This window comes from Mya arenaria, chromosome 15 (genome assembly GCF_026914265.1).
Source record: "Mya arenaria isolate MELC-2E11 chromosome 15, ASM2691426v1".
Taxonomy (NCBI): Eukaryota; Metazoa; Mollusca; class Bivalvia; order Myida; family Myidae; genus Mya; species Mya arenaria.
In genome coordinates, this window is record NC_069136.1 from 14,389,740 (window position 1) to 14,405,300 (window position 15,561).

The 15,561-nt window shown below is 35.5% G+C and overlaps 1 protein-coding gene across 1 annotated transcript in view; it reads left to right on the forward strand.

Moving 5' to 3' along the window:
* Window positions 1–15,561, forward strand: part of LOC128219546 (uncharacterized) — a 79,132-nt gene that overhangs the window by 22,055 nt on the left and 41,516 nt on the right. Inside the window, exons 37-56 of the mRNA XM_052927366.1 lie at window positions 264–464; window positions 690–830; window positions 1,019–1,147; window positions 1,665–1,793; window positions 4,872–5,084; window positions 5,551–5,736; window positions 6,321–6,561; window positions 6,913–7,033; window positions 7,805–7,894; window positions 8,211–8,672; window positions 9,249–9,346; window positions 9,525–9,600; window positions 10,793–10,969; window positions 11,168–11,388; window positions 11,548–11,907; window positions 12,845–12,962; window positions 13,265–13,363; window positions 14,062–14,197; window positions 14,643–14,777; window positions 15,026–15,148. Of these exons, the coding sequence (XP_052783326.1) occupies window positions 264–464; window positions 690–830; window positions 1,019–1,147; window positions 1,665–1,793; window positions 4,872–5,084; window positions 5,551–5,736; window positions 6,321–6,561; window positions 6,913–7,033; window positions 7,805–7,894; window positions 8,211–8,672; window positions 9,249–9,346; window positions 9,525–9,600; window positions 10,793–10,969; window positions 11,168–11,388; window positions 11,548–11,907; window positions 12,845–12,962; window positions 13,265–13,363; window positions 14,062–14,197; window positions 14,643–14,777; window positions 15,026–15,148 (3,456 nt within the window). The remainder of the gene's footprint in view (window positions 1–263; window positions 465–689; window positions 831–1,018; window positions 1,148–1,664; window positions 1,794–4,871; window positions 5,085–5,550; window positions 5,737–6,320; window positions 6,562–6,912; window positions 7,034–7,804; window positions 7,895–8,210; window positions 8,673–9,248; window positions 9,347–9,524; window positions 9,601–10,792; window positions 10,970–11,167; window positions 11,389–11,547; window positions 11,908–12,844; window positions 12,963–13,264; window positions 13,364–14,061; window positions 14,198–14,642; window positions 14,778–15,025; window positions 15,149–15,561) is intronic.

The window sequence follows — 15,561 nt, forward strand, 5'->3', positions numbered from 1 at the left end:
TAAGAAAGTACAGTCCTCCATAAGCTTATTCGGTGGTTGCAAGCTTTCAATGGATAAGTCTTAAGCAGCACATCTAAGAATGCCGACATCCTTATCGCAGACTTTTGTGTTTCGTATTTTCATCTGATAATCACGCATACAAATGTTTCCTACTTTTTGGTAGTGATGACATCACAATTATTACATATTAATAAAATAAGTGTTACCAAGCCCTGTATGCTTTATATACTATCAATGTTTACTTAACCCTACTTTGATTTCAGTTTATGGATCTAACTGTACTTCGACCAGTGAGTGTAAGGGTGACTCGACTGTTTTATCCAATGCGTATACTTGCGATCTCTATTCCGGAACGTGTTTGTGTAACGAGCGTTATTCCTACATTTCTATTTGGGAAAGATACCCCCAGATGATTTCTTGGGATCATAATGCTTTGTCATACGATGAAGGAGTTTGCCAACCTTGTATGTTTTGTTGCTTTTTTAGAAATCTACAATTTCTGGTTAAAAGCTAGTAATATCATGTTTTTTATTTTAATATAAGTCATCATAATTGATTGGGCTTTAACATTTTATATCAATATGTATTTTAACGAAAGTATTAAACTTCCGAACCAACGTATTAACCAAACTCCAATAAGTGTTTGCTCAATCATAAGTATGAATATAAGTATGCATCTTTATGTATAGATGTGGGCGGCGACTGCTCTTACAACCCTGTGGTACTAGACGACACTGTATGTACAACATTCCTTGGCCAATCATTCACCTATGATATTTTGAGCTGTACAAACGGGATTGGGATTGAAGAGCATGGCAGTTGTACTGAAAGTAAGCCAAACATTGAATTCAACATGTATTGAATTATGAGTCATTAAGAGCTTTTCAAATAGGCAAGATGACGCATTACGAAATTAGTCTGAAATTTTCATTAAAAAACATCTGCGTGCGTATTTTATCTGGACCTACACGACTACAATAGACAAACTGTTATAAGGGAAAGTTTTTTTAAATTACAGTTCTGGGGAGCGATTGTTCCAGCTTTGAAGAAACTTGTGGTCTAGTCAACAACGCCACATGCTCAGATCAGAGCAAATGTGCTTGTAAACCAGGGTTCTTTGCCTCTTCACCAGACAGTTGTATGCCGGGTAAAAACATAAAATTTATACCAATAAAGCTCACCACCTTAAGTATTATAATAAAGCTGCTTGATGTTACAAAATCAAAAAGGCAATTTAATGATATTACATATCTTGGAATTTGTGAAGCAGTTATAGTGATGTTTTTGTAAAAGATTCCGATTATATAAAGATATTTTTTTGCTAGCTAAGTATATTGCTATATTATACACCCCCAAAATATATCCACTGAATTATCACCCACTTTCCGCTAGCTAAGTATATTACTATAAAATAATGAAAGACAGTAACTCTTATGGACACGTCTACATAATATATCTTATTACTTTAAAACAAACATATTATACCGCAAATTTATCCACTGAAAAAAAACACACTTGACTGTCTAAATTCTAATATGGAAAATGTAGAAAAAAATAAACTAAGAATTTCGAATTCAATTGGACGTATTTGTAAAGTTCATAGGTTGTTTTCAACTGATTTAACTGTAGTTTGTTTTTCTAGCTGCAATAGTTTTTTTTTTCAGTTGTCAACCATGCCCCGTGTGCTGCAAACAGCGATTGCTTAGCTCTCGCGGAAAATACGGAATGCACTACAGCTATGTGTATTTGTGCAAGTGGCTTTATTGAGAACAACGGCAAATGCATATCTGAAGGTTTGTGAACTTTAGTCAACCTTTTTGTCAATGCATTGTTATTTTACATCTCAGTTATTTATAATTATGTTAAGCTGTCTGATATAATTATGTGGTTACTATTGATGTACACTGTATGCATTGATATGTTTCATGTGACTCTTGTTTTTCGTTTGTTCTTATATTGGCTGTTGGTCCTTGATCCATTTAAGTAGATAAAATTAAGGTATTCGACACAACAATATGCTTTATTTAAGCATATGTTATTGCATAAAGATACTTTTTCTACTTTTTCACAATTGATGACGAACAAAACAATCGCGAGATAAACGAGATAGAAATACTGCAATAAAACATGTTTAAGTTCATTTAAAATGCAATGGAATTGTGCCACGATTTTTTTCAACATCAGTTACGGCCCTTTCCCACCAATATGCTGATTGTGTGATGAGTTCATTAGCTCAAATATTTTTTTTTTTTATGTATAAAGCCTTAATGTAATATTTATATCATAATTCTTATTTTTTTGCTGATTACGAATATGCAATATTATCACTGAAAATAATTATACCCCCACAAACGAAGTTTGAGGGGGTATATAGGAGTGAGCTTGTCGGTCGGTCGGTCGGTCGGTCGGTCGGTTTTCATGGTTTCCGGACGATAACTCATGAAAGGCTAGACAGATTTGAAAAAAGTTTGGTACACAGGTGTAACATCAGATATACAGGTCAAGTTCGATAATGGGGCTGGTTGGCCCAAGGTCAAGGTCACTGTTACTAAAAATAGAAAAACGGTTTCCGGACGATAACTCATGAAAGGCTTGACAGATTTGAACATTTTTTTGTACACAGGTGTAACATCAGAAGATACAGGTCAAGTTCGATATTGGGGCTGGTGGGGCCAAGGTCAAGGTCATTGTTACTAAAAATAGAAAAACGGTTTCCGGACGATAACTCATGAAAGGCTTGACAGATTTGAACAATTTTTGGTACACAGGTGTAACATCAGAAGATACAGGTCAAGTTCGATATTGGGGCTGGTGGGGCCAAGGCCAAGGTCACTGTTACTAAAAATAGAAAAACGGTTTCCAGACGATAACTCATGAAAGGCTTGACAGATTTGAACAATTTTTGGTACACAGGTGTAACATCAGAAGATACAGGTCAAGTTCGATATTGGGGCTGGTGGGGCCAAGATCAAGGTCACTGTTACTAAAAATAGAAAAACGTTTTCCGGACGATAACTCATGAAAGGCTAGACAGATTTGAACAATTTTTGGTACACAGGTATGACATCAGAAGATACAGTTTGGTACACAGGTGTAACATCAGAAGATATAGGTCAAGTTCGATATTGGGGCTGGTGGGGCCAAGGTCAAGGTCACTGTTACTAAAAATAGAAAAACGGTTTCTGGACGATAACTCATGATAGGCTTGACAGATTTGAACAAATTTTGGGACACAGGTGTAACATCAGAAGATACAGGTCAAGTTCGATATTGGGGCTGGTGGGGCCAAAGTCAAGGTCACTGTTACTAAAAATAGAAAAACGGTTTCCGGACGATAACTCATGAAAGGCTTGACAGATTTGAACAATTTTTGGTACACAGGTGTAACATCAGAAGATACAGGTCAAGTTCGATATTGGGGCTGGTGAGGCCAAGGTCAAGGTCACTGTTACTTAAAATAGAAAAACGGTTTCCGGACGATAACTCATGAAAGGCTTGACAGATTTGAACAATTTTTGGTACACAAGTGTAACATCAGAAGATACAGGTCAAGTTCGATATTGGGGCTGGTGGGGCCAAGGTCAAGGTCACTGTTACTAAAAAAAGAAAAACGTTTTCCGGACGATAACTCATGAAAGGCTTGACAGATTTGAACAATTTTTGGTACACAGGTGTGACATCAGAAGATACAGTTTGGTACACAGGTGTAACATCAGAAGATATAGGTCAAGTTCGATATTGGGGCTGATGGGGCCAAGGTCAAGGTCACTGTTACTAAAAATAGAAAAACGTTTTCCGGACGATATCTCATGAAAGGCTTGACAGATTTGAACAATTTTTGGTACACAGTTGTGACATCAGAAGATACAGTTTGGTACACAGGTGTAACATCAGAAGATATATGTCAAGTTCGATATTGGGGCTGGTGGGGCCAAGGTCAAGGTCACTGTTACTAAAAATAGAAAAACGGTTTCTGGACGATAACTCATGAAAGGCTTGACAGATTTGAACAATTTTTGGTACACAGGTGTAACATCAGAAGATACAGGTCAAGTTCGATATTGGGGCTGGTGGGGCCAAAGTCAAGGTCACTGTTACTAAAAATAAAAAAACGGTTTCCGGACGATAAATCATGGAAAGCTTGACAGATTTGAACAATTTTTGGTACACAGGTGTAACATCAGAAGATACAGGTCAAGTTCGATATTGGGGCTGGTGGGGCCAAGGTCAAGGTCACTGTTACTAAAAATAGAAAAACGGTTTCCGGACGATAACTCATGAAAGGCTTGACATATTTGAACAATTTTTGGTACACATGTGTAACATCAGAAGATACAGGTCAAGTTCGATATTGGGGCTGGTGGGGCCAAGGTCAAGGTCACTGTTACTAAAAGTAGAAAAACGGTTTCCGGACGATAACTCATGAAAGGCTAGTTTTTCTTGTCAGCAGTGTAACTTCTAAATTACTCAAAAGATTTAAATAAAACAATACATGCATGATAAAAGAAGATGCAGTGTGCAGTAACCTTGGAGTTATGGCCTCTTTTCAAAGGAATGGTTTGCCATTCCTGTGTCCAGGCGGCATTTGGGGGTATTCGTCACTCCTGTGACGGCTCTAGTTTAATAAGTTCTCGCTGTTTGTATTTCCTTGCTCTTTATTTCCATGGAAATCAGACATTATACGACCAAATTTGCAATATGTCATTGCTCATAATATTGATTTGACTATTATCATCAATTTGACTGTTAGATAATCCTTCTCAACACAAACAACCCTGGCAATTGAAATAAAAAAAATTGTCAATACGCCTACCAAATTCACCAATTGGAGAATCGGATGACTTAAGTATCTATTTATTTATTTATTGCAGGCTCTACACCAGACTTCTGTGACGAGGAAGTGCGGGATATTCCTGACCTATACCGAAGGGATCCTGGGTACAAAACGGCAAAACGAGAAGTCCCGATACAAGATCACAAACTTCCGGAAGCATGGTATAATCTAGGCCCTTATCTACCGTCTGTTGATTCAGGCAACATCGCGAAAGGAGACTGTGGGACATTTTACCCAATTTACCTTACAGGTAATGATCCATTGTATATGATAATGTATTATTTTTACTTTTTCGATTCTTATATATTATTAACAAATCTTTAATGTAAGAGACGTGCAAAAGCATTATCTGAATGCTTACAAATTGATGGAAAGGGGAAACACACTGTTAAAGGAAATAAGAGAGCAAAAAAGTACTAAGCTCTTACTGATAAGGTGTTATTTCATAAACATGCATGTTATATAAACGACAAATGCAATTTCAGAATATTTGTCTTTCAATTGCCTTCATATCCTTTTCCTTGTTTCATAGATTTATCAACAGTACCGTATTGAAATATGTATAACTGAAAATATGCATGACTTTGATAATTATTCATTATGATGGATGCAGATGTCAAATGTGTACAACTATTGTGTTTGTTATTAGTGCGAAATGAAACAAAAATATAACTGATTCTAAAGTTCTTGCAAATATACCACAATTCATTTATTAGCTGAAGTCTCGTCTTCTGACCACAACTCTTTGGAAGCCGGGAACCAAATTACCAAATCAGCAAAAGTAGGCGGGCTTGAGGACTATGACTTCTCTTCTGGTGTTTACATAAAACTCCGAAAATGTGGGTCAAATTACCTGGCCTACCTAACGAAGGCACCGGTTTCATACGCTGGATATTGCATTGGTAAGCTACGGTTACAAGTATTGTTTCACAACATTGTCCTACGAGTATAATAAAATTAAGTTATTTCTAAGGTTTTAACAATGAGTTATGATTTATTCGCTTCCCGATGGAAGTTTCTTTTTCGTCAGTACCACAGACTATTCGTTCGGATAATGATGTGTAGAAACATAATGGTATCTTTATATCATATACTATTATAACCATAACTGTAATATTTTGGTAGCAATAAGTGATACATTTGAACACTGAATGCTTCCAACAGTAAAGGAATTACCAGTATTTATCTTGACTGTCTATTCGCATAAATACTCCAAATATATTTACAACATTTACTGTTATAATCCTTCTGTTTTAATAATAAAATGAAAACTACTAGGGCAGCCAAGTTGCCAAAAATAAGATATTAACCCTATTTAGAAGAACACGGTAAGTGCTCAAACGTCACTTAACGTGACATAAGCGTACAAAAAGATCACTGATAGCTGCCATGTAACGGTCATTGAAGTCATAAAATTAACGTATTTAAGACATTTCCTTGTTTTTTTATGAGTATAGAAATTGTTTATATACATTTTATTTTATAGACACTCTTCGTTTGTCTCACGATGGTGGTAATTCAACAGAATCGACGGTGTATGTATCTCAGAGTTTGACTTATGAGCAAAAATACAACGCTGCGGGCATTATGGAATATATTCCGCAGCTGAGCTTTGCCTGCAATGTCTGGAACAGATTTGACGTACATAATTACTTGTATACTGGCTCTTGTGATGGTTGTTACCAAAACGTGAATAGGAACGACGGCTTTTACTACACAATACACTGGTAAAATAAAACAGTGAAAATAGACCTATCGTATATAACGATTTGTTTGTGGAAATGATATTTCTTAGAAAGTAGAATATAATGCGTATTTCAAAGGTTATAGCTTTAATAGTTAGATTGGGCAAGCTTTATTAAATGTTGCAAGTAACCCTTTCAGTTTAGCTTGAGGCAAAGGACTTTTAACTGACATTCTCGATCTACCATATTGTACTCCTGGTGTCCATATGAATCATACTTTACATAAATAAAATAGTTGATGATATTTATTTTGTTTTAATACCCATAATCAAATTGACAAGTTAATAGAATCATGAAAATGTTATGGCAAAACATTATGTTTAAATGTTGTAGGTACATCAATGGAACCCACGTCAAGGGAATCGGACCTTATAACAGGGTTTCTCTATACCAAGCAGATCTTACAGAAGAGGAAATCATCGATGAATTTGGTCAAACGACAGCTGGATTTGATGTTAGTTAGATATTTGTTAAATACTTCTTACATGATATGAATCATGTAATTAGATATAGAATCAAACTAAAAGAAAATGATTTTTATAACACGTATATCTTTAGCTCATTTTTTCAGCATACAGAAAATAATATTATACATACAGTATTGCATGTAATGCACACATGAAAACCGTATATTTATGAGATACGATATATACTAAGGTACTAAATGTTGCTTAAACTCAATCGAGTCATGTTGTAGTGCCATATTCTTGTTTTGACTTTTCGTAATAGCGTCATTGGAATTTCAATTAATCTGATTATTCAAAACGCTACTTCATATGTCAATGTTTTGCCCGGGGTTGTTAAAGGTAGATGATAAACTGTTTGTTTTAATCCCGTATAGGAAGATAGTGAGGTTTTCCTCTTATAGTAATGAATCGAATTGCCGCTTGTCGAACATCACCTTGGCATATTTTAAAGTACCATTTATGCCCGCGCACAAGGTGATAGAGAAACAGTTTAATGCATCAGTTTAGGATGGAAATCAATTGACACCTTTGGGCGTTTAACATTTCAGTCTCAATTTAAGGTCAAGGTCAAAGATGCTGATATTACATAATGTTATCAGTTTGTAACAAGCACTTACCTTGTGGCGGTACTTGGTATTATCCGCAATGTGGTATAGGTATAACAACATCTAATGATGCAAGGAAAGTAGAACAGTGATAAAAAATAATTGTATGCGTCCAGTAATGCCTATCACTATTATGATACCTTTATTTTCCAGATACAATGCTCGGCACAGATGTCAGAATCATTGTTTGGTATGCGTTCAACACCGACGTTTAGTGAAAAGATTTATGTTGGATTCTTCTCTGTATGTATACCTCCTTAATCCGTCCTTCTATTACTTTATGTTACAAGTTCAAAGTCATGAAATTATTATTAAAAGAAATGAACCTTAAACTTCAATGGTTGTCATCTAAAAAGCATTTCTATTATTACATCATGTATGCAAATTTCCAAACTGCTCTTTTTGAAGTTCTATGTATTAAAAAATGAGCGCAATAGATTATAATACTGACTATAAACGTTACAATGGATACTGAGTAGCAAACACGTACTTTATTAAACAGGGGTGAATATTTGTAATGTACAAGTATATAGTTCTACATGATACATATTTATTACAGTGGGTTGTCAATGCCAGTGAGAACGGTGCGTTTGCGGTTGCTTGGCAGTCCCAATCACCCATTGGCTGCGTATCAGAAGAGTATACCTACGATGAACATTGCTCTCTGTGGTTGGGAATTGAGAAAGAAGGAGAATGTCCTTTATTGAAAACAACCAATGAACATTACATGTGTGGTGTGAATGTCACTGGCTTCACGTATAATAAGATTCAAAATTATGGTGGTAATACTTATTCTGATTATCCCTACATGCTTCACAGTACCCACATGTTCTATCATAACGAGAACAATTACGATGGAATTCCTGAAACCCCAGATGAGACCTACGTCACTACAGTATATGGCACAAAGATTTTGATGTCAGATGAAACACACGATTCATCTAGTGTTTATAAGGCTTCATTTGGAAACCTCACCTCGGGCCACAGACTTTGGAATGGTTATGAAATGCCCGATCTTAAGGTAAGTAAAAGGAAAAAAAATATTCTTGATGTTGATGATTGCACAGATGATGCAAATATGTTTTCTTCTTGAAATGAAAATTATTGTAGCAAGTGTAGAGTTTAGCACTTAAATACGGTTTAATCCCTGTCCCGAGGCCCTCTTGTTTGAATTTACATGGCGATACCCGAACATGTATTAACAAGGATACTTTAATGTCTATGTAGTTTGAGTCCCTTGTATGGTCAATTTGTAAGTCTTTCGTTGAGTGTCTGTACAGCATGTATCTATATGCCTTTAAAAAGATCATGGTTAAAGTTTAGGATGATGAGCTTCTTCCTGTTGTTTCGATCGTATCATCGCTATTTTCAACAATAGTTTTAGTTAAATGGAATTACATTTTGCGGGTACCTGAGTTAACATAAGTCAGCTATTTAGTGACCGCTTAACGCAGGTCCGACTGTATATAAGGCTGCTGTGCTTTAGTTCCGCCATGCTCAGTTGTGCACTCCGATAATTGTTTAATTTTAAAAGCATATTTTTGTATACATCATGTTGATTCTTGTATAGACTGAACATTGTTTGTACTTTTTACAGGTTTTTGTGAGCAGTAACAATTTTTACCCCGATCGCTCATTTTCAATTCTTTGGGACAGTCTTTCAAATTCAGCAATTCTTCGAAAAACAAATGAAAGGTAAGCTATCATTTTTTGTAAAGAAAAACTCAGTATTTAGACGGTTGTCATAGAGTGTAATGTACGCCCAATCTTTAAGTATAAGGAGTAACGGGATAATTCGTTAATGTGAAGACATTCAAGAAGTAATTAGCTATGGAATATAACGAAACAAACTAAATATAAACATCATTTTCAGAAATTTGAGTACAGATATTCCTTTGACTACAATTGGCGAATTCCTTGTACTGAGAAGTAATATTTATCCTGTTGAGGTGAGTAAAATTGCGTAAATTGCTTACCCACATGCACTATAACTGTATTTTAGATGTATATTGTATTTTCCATGTGAATGATTGATTGAAATTTGTCCGACATGTATACTCGATGCATGTGCTTGTCCGACATGTATACTCCACGCCAGTGTTTGTCCGACATGTGAACTCCACGCCAGTGTTTGTCCGACATGTACACGTCACACCTGTGTGTGTCCGACATGTAAAACCATGCCTGTGTATGTTCGACATGTAAACCCCACGCCTATATATATCCTACATGTGCACATCACGCCGGTGTATTTTTATCTGGTGCCGCCATGTACAAGCCACGCCTGTATGTATCCGACATGTACACCCCACACCTGTGTATGTCTGACATGTAAACACCACGCCTGTGTATGTCCGACATGTAAACACCACGCCTGTTTATGTCCGACATGTAAATACCACGCCTTTTTATGTCCGACATGTACACAAGATGCTTGTTTGTGTCCGATATCTGCACCCACGCCTGTATATATCCGACATGTACACACAACGCCGGTATATCTTTACCTGATGCCTTCATATACGCTCCACGCCTGTATATGACCGACATAAACACACCACAACTGTGTATAGTTATTATAATACAAATACGTATAATCAACGCCCGTGGTGTTCAATCTGATATTGAATTGTACACTACACTCTGGAAATTTAATGTAGCTATGTTCGCATTCTGAAATAGTAAATTATATTTTTGATTGCATAAATTTATCCGTCATTCGATTGCCTTAAAGGCATTTTTAGCATTGCATCAGGATTAAGCTAGATTAAATTTGCTACTGTTTAGTGCTACTTTAACCATTGAATAATTTCGATTCTTGCATTCACCGATGACTAATTTACTAAAACATTAGATCCTAAAATACTCACATTTTCCTGTACAAAAATCGTTCCCTCTACAAGAACGGGGTAGTTATATTGAATATTGATACAAAATACCAACTTATATGTTAATTCTACCAATAACTGCATCTGAGACTTGGTCCTTATACGCAGGAACTGAAAACCTGACAATGTCATGTCATGCTAGTACGGTGTTTTTAATTGCCAGTTGGACCTAGGGTATCAAGAACTTATAAATGCCACGAAACGAATAGAAGTCCCATTAAATGTACGTATCGGCAATACATCATTGATTCAGGTACAACTTGTTACTGAAGAAAGAACAACAGGAATCGTTGTCTGTTCTGTGACATACAGAGACGTCAATGAAATATTTACATACGACGAATGTGAAGCGCGTAGTCGAACAGGGTTTCTTTATGTTGACGACAATGAGGATGGTTTGCAGGATTTGTTCTATTCGGGTCTCGTGTATGTAAGTACACATATGTAAAGCCTCTGATAAAACTTACGGTCTTCTTACTTAACTTCATACGACGTTAAAAAATATTTTCAATATTTGTTTCTGTGACAACGAAACTGACATTGCTTATACCTTCAAGCAAAAAAAAAACGTAATTTATAATTTACTCGTACTGAAATTGCTTCATATTGTTGTTTTCGTTCTCTTTAGCCCCATGAGCTGTCATCGCAAACAATTTCATTAAGAAATAGAATACAACTAAAAGTTATAAAGGACTGGGGCAGTGGATCGCTATTGTTGCATCTTTCTGATGTGAATAGTCTTGAACCCTTTAATGAAATGGACGGATTGGCTGCATTCCAATCAATGCAATTTAGACTTAGTGATGGAGTATTCAACACCGAGAGTACTGGATTTGTTGATAGCTGGAGGTTAGTTAGATTAAAAATACAAAACATACACTGTATTTATTTAGTTCGATCAATGTGTTAATGTGATCGCTATATTTTTTTGCTTTGTTTTTAACATACACACATTCCTTGCTGGTACATAAAATATGAGGTATAAAAACAAATATATCTTTTTAATAGGAGAACGACAAGTCAGAGCCTGCAGAACCCTTCGAACCATAAATCGTTCAGTTATGAAGACAATTTCTTCAAGTGTCATTGTCCAGAATCGGAAGAACTTTCAGATACATATGAAATTGCTGAAGATAAAATAGTCAACTACACCTATAATTTGTGGAGACAAATTACTAGAAATCATTTTAATAGTGCATTGAAATGTTCCAAGACAACTGAATGTACCAACAGCCAAAGTGGAGATACATGGGAACCCTCTACCCTGCCAGATATAATCAAAGTAGATGACATAGAATTCACATTTGATGCCAGTCTGATTTATTGCACATTTACACCAGTCAAGCAGAAAACCCATTTCGTCCAATGGTAATAATGAACAATTATAATTAGAAATTTAAGGTATCTGACCCATAAAATAAGCTTTTGTTAAGTTTACCATTAATTTGAATGACAAAACATTAATGTCTCATATCGTTTGCTTTCTGATTTCTAATACGTACAATATAAGGCATAATACGATATGACATTGCAGTTTGTAATGCACCGTCCGTCTATTGGCAGTCCGTATGTCCATATGTTATAAAACTTTATCGTAATTACCGATGATAAGGTTGACTGATGTAGAAAGTTTTTTATACATGTTGAACAATGTTCAACAGTAAATACAGCAAATACGTGACTTTGATTACAAACCACAAACACTTGTTACTAACTACTAAATGTTGACCGAGTTACAGTCCCTTTTCAACTTGTGTGTCCCTATGATATATTATGACAAATGCAATGCATTTTAACAGTGTTGGTTCACATATTAAGTCCAATTCAAATTTTGATACATATGAAGTATAGCCCATTTCATAGTCCATTCTTTTGGGATATGCAAAATGTCTGTGACAGGTGTATTTATTTCAGTTAGTAGGTCGATGTCAATTATCGATGCAAACTCGCATTTGTTAATCATATCCAAAAGGCTTTTTTTTAGAATGGCTCTCAGGGGGATACTGCTTTTCAAATTTATTTACATGTATATATAGTTTTGATATCGGAGATGAAATAAACTGTGTTGTTACCTTTATCATGTACTATTTATTTCGGTTTGATTATTAGATATGCTCTCTTATTTCATAAACCCCTTTATACTCTTGCTAAAACATTGATGTTACATCACGAGACATTCCAAATGCACATACTCGAGCATAGGTTGGTGTAAAGGCTTAAATTTGGCATAGCTTGTTTGTAACTACTCATACAAAACAAATCGTACAGGTCACACTAAAATAAGTCCTTTTTTATTCTAAAATAGGTACGCCGGAGACACAATTGCCACAGAATACTCGTTAGATGATGGAACTGGTCCGTACACGTTTGATTTTAACGACAATTTGTTCACGTCATCAGGAGAAGAATGTCACCTTGACCACGTAATGACGCATTGTATAATATATATAAATATATATATATTAGGCTATACTTACTGTCTACGTTATTATAAATTCATATATAAGTAAAAAATATATTTATATTTATATATATATGTTTACCTATATATGAATTTATGATAACGTAGGCAGTAAATATAGCCGAAACTGTTATACCGCTAAGGAAGCGTTATTTATTTCGCCGTCACTAGCTGTGGTATGTATTATTTTTACTTTTATTAGTTAGATACAAAAACAAACCCCATTTTACTTAATTTTAAACTGATCGAGTATGTCTTCTATAGCTTTGGTGTGCAGTGACGGTGTATGACAGCGCCCAACCTACGCCAGTCGGACCAACGGTGTTTAGTGAACCGTTTGACCTTGCAAATGACCTCCCTACTGTGAGTGTTTCAATTCTTTATTGGGATTACTTCTGTTTTTTTCCATCGAAAACAACCTCGGATGTTTATGGACGGTTTACAATGTCAGCGTTTGTTACATTTAACTACATTGCAAATAGATCGCTAGTGTTTACAATTTCGATTTTTAATCAAAGGACTTTCCTTGCATTAATTTACTGTAAAGCAATTCGAACTTCATCATTCAAGTTAAACGTTGAAACACTACAACCTATAAATAGAATCATTATTAATTTAACGAACTACTTCTACTGATACACCGGCACATATCCGAGGTTGGTTGTGATGGAAAATGGCCGAGGTGTTCCGATTGGCAATTTATTTAATTAGCATGCATTCTCTAAACCTACGTTTTTGGAAGGGATAGTACGTGTATCTGATATAAACGTTAAATGTATAAAAAGGAACTGTTATGAGTCGTCATATTATACACCATTTTATAATTTGAGTTCAGAAAATATATTCATAAGCAAGCCCATTGCAGGCGTACAAACATATCATCGACGAGTTGTAGTGTTATATTTGAAAACTGAACTTCTTTAAGTTTGTTGTTAATTATTTCACAAATGTTATATAATAGCAAATGAAATTGTTGAGTTGAACCGGCAAAAGTGATAGCTTTTGAATACATTTGATCACAACAATTACAAGTATTAAATCAATAAAATTTTATATAATAGAGCACTGACCTCGGATTCTGTGTAATCGACGGTAACTGTTACTTTGCGAATGACATGAATACAGAAGACAACACCACGGTTTGCTACCCAGCCCTAGATCCGTACCGCTGGCTGAAAGACCTTACTCTGGACAGAGGTCAGACAACCGCTTGGTCAGATAGCTTTTAAGTTAATGTTGTTAACTGCATCGCTGTTAACTTTCAAACAATTAATACATTGACTGTTTCACGGGACACTCTTGTGATCTGCAGTTTTAAATTATTGAATCAATTGTGTTAACTGTAAAACTTTAATGTATCAGAAATTTACAGAACTGTTATTCTTAAAAATATAACAATCTCCATGTAAACAGCGTTGTTGAGTTTAACAAAGTTCTGAACAATCGGGCCACATGTATGTATTATGACGCTTGATGGTATTGCGCAATCAGTTCAGTTGGTGTAAACTGACAAAATAAATAAATTTGCACAGTAAAAAACTTATATTGGATTGATTGTCTCTCGACAATTACGTAGTTGTAATATGTGAAGCTTATTTCGTTTTACATGAAATCGAACACTGTGTACGTTGTGTACTATCAGTTCCTGGCGACTTTTGTGTTCCTGGCGAGAACCATTGTGACAGTGTCACGGGAGGGGCTTACTGCGATGACGTCACAAAAGTCTGCACGTGTTTCGAGACGCATACGGGTGTTGCCACTGAATGTGCAGCTATTAGTATGAATCGTTTTGTTAAACTTTCTTTGCAGTTAACAGAGTTTTGTGTTGATAAAATATATCTGTTATTCTGAGTGCTTATGTATGTGTGCTAAATAAGTCGTATGCGTCATGTATATATTTACATTTTCCACTAAGAATCCATAAAAAAAAATACAATAAGAGAATACGAAGTAAATATACTCTGGACCCTTTATAGTTCTTTAGTTGTGTATGTGCTAAAAGATGTGAATGATTTATTCACACAGCCTGTTATGATGAATATGACTCGGTCTGCGGCCAAATTGCAAATGGTGAATGCAGAAATGGAGCATGTGCGTGCAAGATAACAGCACATGTTAACCGCGGGAATGGGGCGTGCGTCGGCAAAGGTACGTTTCAGGCCTTTTGGCTCAATAACTCTATTGTACCAACGGTTTGTTTCTATGTTAAAGAAAAGAAAACAAGCACCTGGATAAACCTGCACACAGTGTTCAGTGATGTCTGCAGGCTTCTGATAGTATAATGAATTTATTAAGTTAATTTCTTTGAAAACCCGCAGTCGTATACAGAACGTTATGCTTGTCGTTGGTTTGGAAATATCACAACAATGGTACAAACAGGGTAGTTTATAACATTTTATCGTATGAATCATTTTGAAATTTCGCATTACGCTCGGTATGTATAATTTGAATAACTCGGGTAGTTGGTGCAGTAAGTAATATTAATTTTGTTATGTTAGATGAACCTGATTTGTAGTTCATTTAAAGCGCAACTCGGCAGCATACTATTTTGTCCTATCGGT